The sequence below is a fragment of the Nipponia nippon genome, unplaced genomic scaffold, assembly GCF_047370975.1.
Source record: "Nipponia nippon isolate SJK-2023a ecotype South Korea unplaced genomic scaffold, ASM4737097v1 scaffold_70, whole genome shotgun sequence".
Lineage (NCBI taxonomy): Eukaryota > Metazoa > Chordata > Aves > Pelecaniformes > Threskiornithidae > Nipponia > Nipponia nippon.
This window is the reverse complement of record NW_028262392.1, coordinates 211,067-218,149: the sequence shown is the minus strand read 5'-3', so window position 1 is coordinate 218,149 and position 7,083 is coordinate 211,067. Positions and strand designations below refer to the sequence as shown.

The window sequence follows — 7,083 nt, the reverse complement described above, 5'->3', positions numbered from 1 at the left end:
CTTTGCTTGCACAGGATCTTGGGCGCAAGATCTGTGCCAAGTCTGAGGTTGGCCCTGGTGGCACCAAGCTGAGGGGCTGCAGCCCAGATGTGCACCAATGGCCTCAGCCTGGGGCACAGACAGGAGGGGATGGAGCCCTGTGTGCTGTCACAGAGCTGTGACATTGATGTAAATACCTGCTGAGGTGTGGTGGGGCAGGTCAGAAAGCTTGAGGTGCTGTGATGGATGGATACAGACTCTTCAGAAGAGACAGCTGGGGAAGATCAGGAGGGGGATGCCCTCAGTGGGAGGGAGCTGCCTGGATGGATGGAGGTCCCCTATGGGATGGGCAGCAGATTGGGTGAGCTCTTGTGGGTGGGGGTCACAGGAGAGACCAGTTAGGGAGACATTGTGGTAGGAGCTAAATAGCTGGAAGCAGGTGAGGAAGAGGACAAAGTCTTACTTAAGCAATGGGAGGAAGTCCATTGACCCCACATCACCCCCGGGGACTCTAATCACCCTGACGCTCACGAGAAGGCGAAACTGCAGGGTGCAAACAGTCCCAGAGGTTTCTTCTGGTTCCTGGGGCCAGCTTCTTAGCCCAGCTGCCAGATGGGCCAACAGAGGTGATGCTCACCTGGATCTGGTACTTGCAAACAGGGAAAAGTGGATCAGGGATGTGAAATCCAGTGTCAGTCTGACCTGAGCTACGCTGTGGGCATACTGGTCTCCAGCCACAGCCATGGGCACAGCCATGCCTGGCCACGGACCTCGTTGGGTCTGACTCGCAGACTCACTTCCCAGCTTGAGCCATTATGGATGCACAATGGCACAACACCCTGTCCCTCCAAGTGCCAGGCTCCGGCCGATACACAAAGGCCCAGCACAGCCATGGCACCGCAGTGCTTGTAGAACCAGGCCCTGGAGGTGCTCACCAGGCCAGGGCCAAAGGTGGGCAGCTGGAGGGGAGTCCCTTGAACGCTTTCAAACAATCAAGGTTTGTAGCAAAATTAACCTGAATTACACCTGTGAAATTCAGCCGTATACGGACTGAAAAAGACCTCCTCTCTCCTTCTTCTTCTTTTCTTCTCATCACTTGGCTATATTTCAGAGGAGAGCAAATTGAAGAAGGTGATGCTTCTGGGTGCCAATGAGTGAAAGCGGGGAAGTGAGGCAACACACGCAAAATGATGGAAAAGTTTTGCTAGTTCAAAGCTCTTCTCTTCAGATCTCATCTCTGAAGCCTGAGATTCCCCCAGCTGTCTTGGCTGTGTCCCCTCCCAACTTCTTGCCCACTCCCAGCCTACTCACTGGCAGGGCAGACTGGGAAACAGAAAAGGCCTTGACCCAGTGTCAGCACAGTTCAGCAATCGCTAAACCATCGTTGTGTTATCAATCTGTTTTCATCACAAATCCAAACCATAAAACCATACGAGCTGCTATGATTAAAATTAACTCTATCCCAACCAAAACCAGTGGAGGACCAAAAGGGGAGGTGTTCCCAATACCTGTCTTCAGGGAGCTGGTCAAATGCCTTGTCTCTGATTCTCTAACCGTGGCTTAGATGCCTGGCTCCTCTTTAGAGCCTTTTCATGAATACCAACATTTAGGGAGCAACCTGGTCTGACCTCAGAGCTGGCCTTGCTGGGAGCTGCACAGTGGACTAGAGATCGCTTGAGCTGCTTTCTTCTCTGAATCTTCCCCTGAGCCTGATAGAGACACCCTCACCTTCAACTGAATCCCTTCTTCTAGGGCATACTGCAAGGCACAGGCTGCTGGTGGAAGTGTGGGTAGGAAAGAGAGTGCTGGGGGTCTCCAGCCTGGCCTCCTGCCCAAAGGGTAACTACCACCAACCCCGTGGTCAGGCTGGTGGCACTTTTGGGAGCTGAGACCTGAAAACCTCCCAGGGTGGGGATCACAGAGGCACTCTGGGTGTCCTGCTGCAGTGCAGCACCACACTCGTAGGTTTTTTATTACTTTTCCTGTTGCCCTGTGTGAATCTCCCAAGAGGCAGTTTGCGGCTGTTGCCCATGCCATACCATTTCTGACAGCACAAGAGAGGTTTTTTCCATCATCTCTCCAGGCAGACGTAGGACGCTGTTGGGTGTTCCTCAGGACGCCCTTCAGCAGCAGGCTCAAGAGTCTCCGTTCCCTCACTGTCTCCACACAGCTCATGTAATTAGGCCCCTAACACCATCCCTGTTGCCCTTGTCTCGATCCTCTCCAGCTTCTGCCCATTCCTCCAGAACTGGGAGACCACTGGCTTGTATGGCATCCATGGTCATGCCCCGGCCCTTTTGCTCAGGGCCACTCCTCACCCAGTCAGGTTGCAGCCCACACTGCTGCAGGGTTATTCTGTCCTTGGTGCACAGCTTGTCCCTTCTCCTTGATCTTCGGGAGGGTTTTGGGGTTTTTTTTGGCCAAATCCCCAAGTGTGCCTGGGTCCCTCTGGACTGGAGCTCTCTTGTGCCAGCATTTATGGTATGTTTGCAGATGGCTCATCCTCATTTGTGCTTCTACCAGGGTAACAGCACGAGGCATTGCAGGACACTACAGGTAAAGAAAAAGCAGGACTTGTTTACTGGAATGGCTGCCCAAGGCAGAAAGCATCACAAAACCCACATCAGAAACAACAAAGGAGGGCACAAACCCAGAAGAGGCTAGCCAGTGCAGAAAGGGCTAACAGGGTAGGCGGTTCTTTCTGGAGAGTATGAGGATGGTAAAAGATGAACTTGAGAGGAGGGCAAGAGGCAACCAGGACATGAAAGGTGAAGCAAAGGATGGGATCAGGGCTGTCTGGGGGTACCTGTGAGGCAGCCCTGTCCCGGATGGGAATGACTTCCACAGTCAGGGAGACCCTGAGTGCATTCCTTAACATTGACAACATGAAGGAGAAGGAACAACAGCATCGTTCAGGCTGGAAGGGAATTTGGGTGGTGTCTAGACTAACTTGCTGCTCCAAGCAGGGTCACACCAGGTTACTGAGGGGTTTGGTCCATTTGGGTGTTGAGAAGTTGCAGGGATGGAGCCAGAGCACAGCCTGGGAAACAACTTCCAGTGCTTGACTGTCCTCCTGTTGCAAAAGTTGCTCCCCATAGCTAACCTGACTCTCTCTTGTCTCAGCCCATTGCCTCTTGTCCTCCTGTCTTGCACCCCAGTGATGAGCCTGACTGTCTTCTTGAAACATCCCTGTATCACCATAGGCAATGCCTCTCTTGCATTGTGTGGGGTCAAACCCTGGGAAAGTATTCTGCATGTGGCCTAACAAGTGCTGAGCAGAGGCGGAGAATCACTTCCCCTGCCTGTGCTCCTGCTCATACAGCCCAGGAGGCTCTTGGCCTTCCTTGCCGATAGCTCTTCTTTGGCCTAATGTAACCCAGGGACCACCAGAGCATTTAACACAGAGCTGCAACCCAGCCAGCAGCCCTGAGCCTATGCCACTGCAGGGGCTTAGTCCACTCCAGGACAGGCCTTTGGATCTGTCCTTGCTGGACACCATGAGGCTCCTGTTGGTCCATCCCTCCAACCTGTCTGTATCCTTCGGGATGGCTCGCTTGCTTGCTTCCTCCCTTCCGTCCTTCTTTCCCTCCCTCTTTAGGTGCGAAGCAAGGCTTCTGCATGATGTGTACCATGGAAGTGCACATCGAGGAGGTCCTGTCTTGCTCGGGCAGTGCCATCGAGCCTACGCCTGTGATCAATGAGCTTCCACGTGAGTCATTTCAGACGGTTTCATTTGGAGGTAGTTTGGATTTCTGACAAAGCCCGCGTCCAACTGCTTTTGCCGGGTTCATGTTAAGGAGGAGAGCTTTCAGAAGGGTAAGCCTTTCCTTTTTCTCTGAGATCAATGGGAAAACCTTCTTCTTTCTCCGGAATAGGAGACCATTTCCAGCTTGGCACCCAGGAAGACGCGCATGAATTCTTCTACTACACCGTGGATGCCATGTAGAGGGCTTGCTTGAGCAGAAGCAGCGAGTAAGCAGAAGCACATGACCGTTGAAACGTTCTCGAGCCCTTTTGACTCCTTGCTTTACAACCGCCACTGAAAACCTCTGTCCGGCCCTTTCCTAACAAGGAAAACTCGTGGAAGAGCTCACTCTCTGCCTTCCACCTTCTGAGCTCCGATTACCATTTCTTTCCAGCTGGGACACAACTTCTCAAGCTAGCACGCTCATTCATCAGGTCTTTGGAGGCTTTCTAAGATCCAGAGGTACTTTTTAAAAATATTTCCGTCCTTAGAATGACGCGTGGCTCTTCCTCTCTTTGTGGTAAACAGCTCCTAGCATGCGGCAGGAGGTCCGGTGTGTCTAAAGGCGTAGGTGTTGGTCCTTGAAATGGGCAGTTACTCTCCTTCCCTACCTGAGAAGCATTTCTCTTTGCTTCTTTTGCAGTAACGTGCTTGAGCTGCAAAGCCGTTTCCGACACCTACGAGACATTCCTTGATATTGCTTTGGATATCAAGGTGAGATGTTTTGAAATGGTGGTGCCAACTGTTTCAGGGCCCCTGCGGGGGGCCTAGTTTATCTCCAGTAAACTCTGTTGGCTTCCAGCTGTGGGCTGGTACCAGGCAAGAGCTTGGGGGTGGACGGGAAGGGAACTGGGCTTGTGTGCTCCTTCTGCGGAAGCCCTGCAAATGGTCTCTCTGGGCTGGGTGCTGGGTGTCAGCTGGGCAAAGAGTAAGGAAGGTATGGACAGCCATCGTGACACTGTCACACCACCCTGCTTGGGACTCCCTCACTACGCGTCTGATTGATGCTGGAGGGATGGGTTTGATTGCTTTTGCTATTTTGAACCACGCCTACCACAGGAACTCTGCTACCGCCCAGGGGTAGCTGTTTATTGGGATAACGCTGGTACCACGCGGGTAGCTATTTCCTGGGGTTTTTGAGTTTCCAGGAACTTAGTGCTCTCCTTTCTTCCTCATCCAGGCAACCTCATCTGTCACTGGAGCTCTGGAAGACTTTGTCAAACCTGAGCAGCTGGATGGTGGAAATGGCTATAAATGTAGCAAGTAAGATTTCGGCCAGTGCCACCTTCCTAGCAGATACTGGGTTAGGGTATTGCATGTCTGGGAGCACTAGTTGTGTTTGGACTGAATTGAGAAACCCAGTCATGAGACAGCTTGGCTTTTTTTTCTTTTTTTTTTCTTCCCCTACAACTAATCCACGCGAATCATCCAGAACTTGGAAAAGAATGCATTTGTTTCTAAGATGGATATTTCTTTCCCCTTCTGCCTGAATACTTGGAAAGCTTGGATGAGAATTTTATTGCTGGCATTGTCTGCCCTGGAGGTGCTCAAGCTTCCTAGCTATGAAGTTGCCCACTGAACTAGCCCTATGGCCAGAAGGGAAAAGACATGTCCCATATGCAGTGGTGAGCCGAAGCAAGGCGGCAGCCCTGGACAGTGATTTGGCAACAGCAGCTTCCTCAAGAAAGCCATCAACAGTTTTGTTTCCAAGGCTTTTTGGATGCTTGCGTCTCTGTCCAGGAGACCTCAGTCCTCGGAGCAGCAGCAGCCCCCGCTGGCTCTCTCAACAGCGTCATGCCTAGTTCTTGTACTGTCAAGACTCCAGACTGCTGCTCTCCAAAGGGAGCCGCCCTAGCCCAAAGCTGCCTTCAGGGAGAGCATATGGACTTCAGGGGTCTGAAATGCAAGCGGGCATACGATAGTTGGGCAAAACAAGCCTGAACTCAACCCTACATGGATGGCGGGCGCAGCGGGGAGAAGACAGGTTGCAACAGCTGGGTCTGTGCTTGTTTTCCAGATGTGAACAGCTGGCCACTGCATCCAAGAGCCTTACAATACATCGTTCCTCCAATGTCCTGACAGTGTGCTTGAAGAGATTCGATGCTTTCTCTGGCGGAAAGATTAGCAAGGTATGGCCACAAGTGCACTGCAACTTTGTCTGCTTGGAAGGAGACCTCTCCGAAAGGAGAATCCTTTTTTGGAAGTTGTTACTGTCTACTTGCCCGATGGCTATCGAGTGAGTGCAGCCGTCTAAGAAAAAATCAATGCAATAGCTGCGCCTTGCTCTTTCCCTTGCGGTAAGAGGAAAGTCCCAATGTGAAGATAAGCACCTCCTGTGCTCCTAAAGAGCTGGTTTGGCTGCAAACAGTTTTCTGCCACTTCCATGATGAAATGGCAACCCCTGCTTTGGATGGGCCAAGAAGATCGATTTCTATACTTGTAGCCTGTGTTTGGTGACAAGGTTTTCTCAGGCTGCTTCCTAAAGACTCTCAGGGTAGTTTCTGAGTCTTCTTGGTCTCTCCTTAGGTTGTGCAGTACCCGGAATATTTGGACCTTGGCGCATACATGTCTCAAGCCCCTGGAGAACCGCTCCTCTATTCCTTGTATGCCGTCCTGGTACATGAAGGTTCCAGCTGTCAGACAGGACATTATTACTGCTTCGTAAAGGTAAAAGTCAACTTGGTGATGTGCATTGGGGTATTGTGTCCTTCAGCGGTGTCCAGTCTGTGTTTTTGTTTTAAAACCCCTGCAGTTCATCTGAAGATAGCCTTGCCTTTCTTTGCAGGCCAGCGATGGACGTTGGTACGAGATGAATGATGCCTCCGTACGTCTTTGTGACATCAAGACGGTACTCTGCCAGCGTGCCTATTTACTCTTCTATGCCAGGTACTGTCAAGTGTGAAAGGGTGCTCAGAATACACTCCCTCTCCCGTTCCTGATCTTCTTGTTGCTGTTCTCCTCCGGTGGGTTTTGCTTTCTGTCCTAGCAGAGAATGCCTCTTTGTCCAGCTGAGTTCTCTGTTCCGCAGTTCGCCAGGTCCTTTCTTCTCTCTCCTTGTCTGGCATTAAACAGCTGCACTTGTGTAAATTGCTACCTGTCTGCTCCCTGAGACTGGCTAGCTGCGAAACGAGGCAAAATGGAGGTGCGAGAGGGTCTAAAGATGAGTCACTGCTCTGAAAGGGACAGGCATGGCTGGAAGCGCATGACCTAATTTCCAGTTTCTAGTGCTGGTTCAGTCTTCTGCGTGTCATATCAAGTGCTGCCGGAACGTGACAGGGGGAGACTGAAGCCACGAGGAGGCTGCAGCAACAACCCTAGCCTAAGATCCCTGTTGTTTCTCCAGGCACCATCCTTTGACC

At 51.7% G+C, this 7,083-nt stretch overlaps 1 protein-coding gene across 1 annotated transcript; it reads left to right on the top strand.

Moving 5' to 3' along the window:
• The first annotated feature begins 2,695 nt into the window (after window positions 1-2,695).
• LOC148050735 (ubiquitin carboxyl-terminal hydrolase 42-like) lies at window positions 2,696-6,626 on the top strand. Its single transcript, XM_087741042.1, has 6 exons — window positions 2,696-2,747; window positions 3,578-3,688; window positions 3,855-3,921; window positions 5,742-5,853; window positions 6,251-6,391; window positions 6,510-6,626. The coding sequence occupies exons 1-6, from the start codon at window positions 2,696-2,698 to the stop codon at window positions 6,624-6,626; spliced, it is 600 nt and encodes a 199-aa protein (XP_087597168.1).
• Window positions 6,627-7,083: the final 457 nt, after the last annotated feature.

Bases quoted from the DNA above. Each gene is read 5' to 3' on its own strand.
- LOC148050735 (XM_087741042.1), top strand. From the start codon at position 2,696: ATGGTAAAAGATGAACTTGAGAGGAGGGCAAGAGGCAACCAGGACATG. The intron at 3,689-3,854 runs GTGAGTCATTTC...TCTCCGGAATAG, and splicing joins TGTGATCAATGAGCTTCCAC to GAGACCATTTCCAGCTTGGC. The intron at 3,922-5,741 runs GTAGAGGGCTTG...CTTGTTTTCCAG, and splicing joins TACTACACCGTGGATGCCAT to ATGTGAACAGCTGGCCACTG.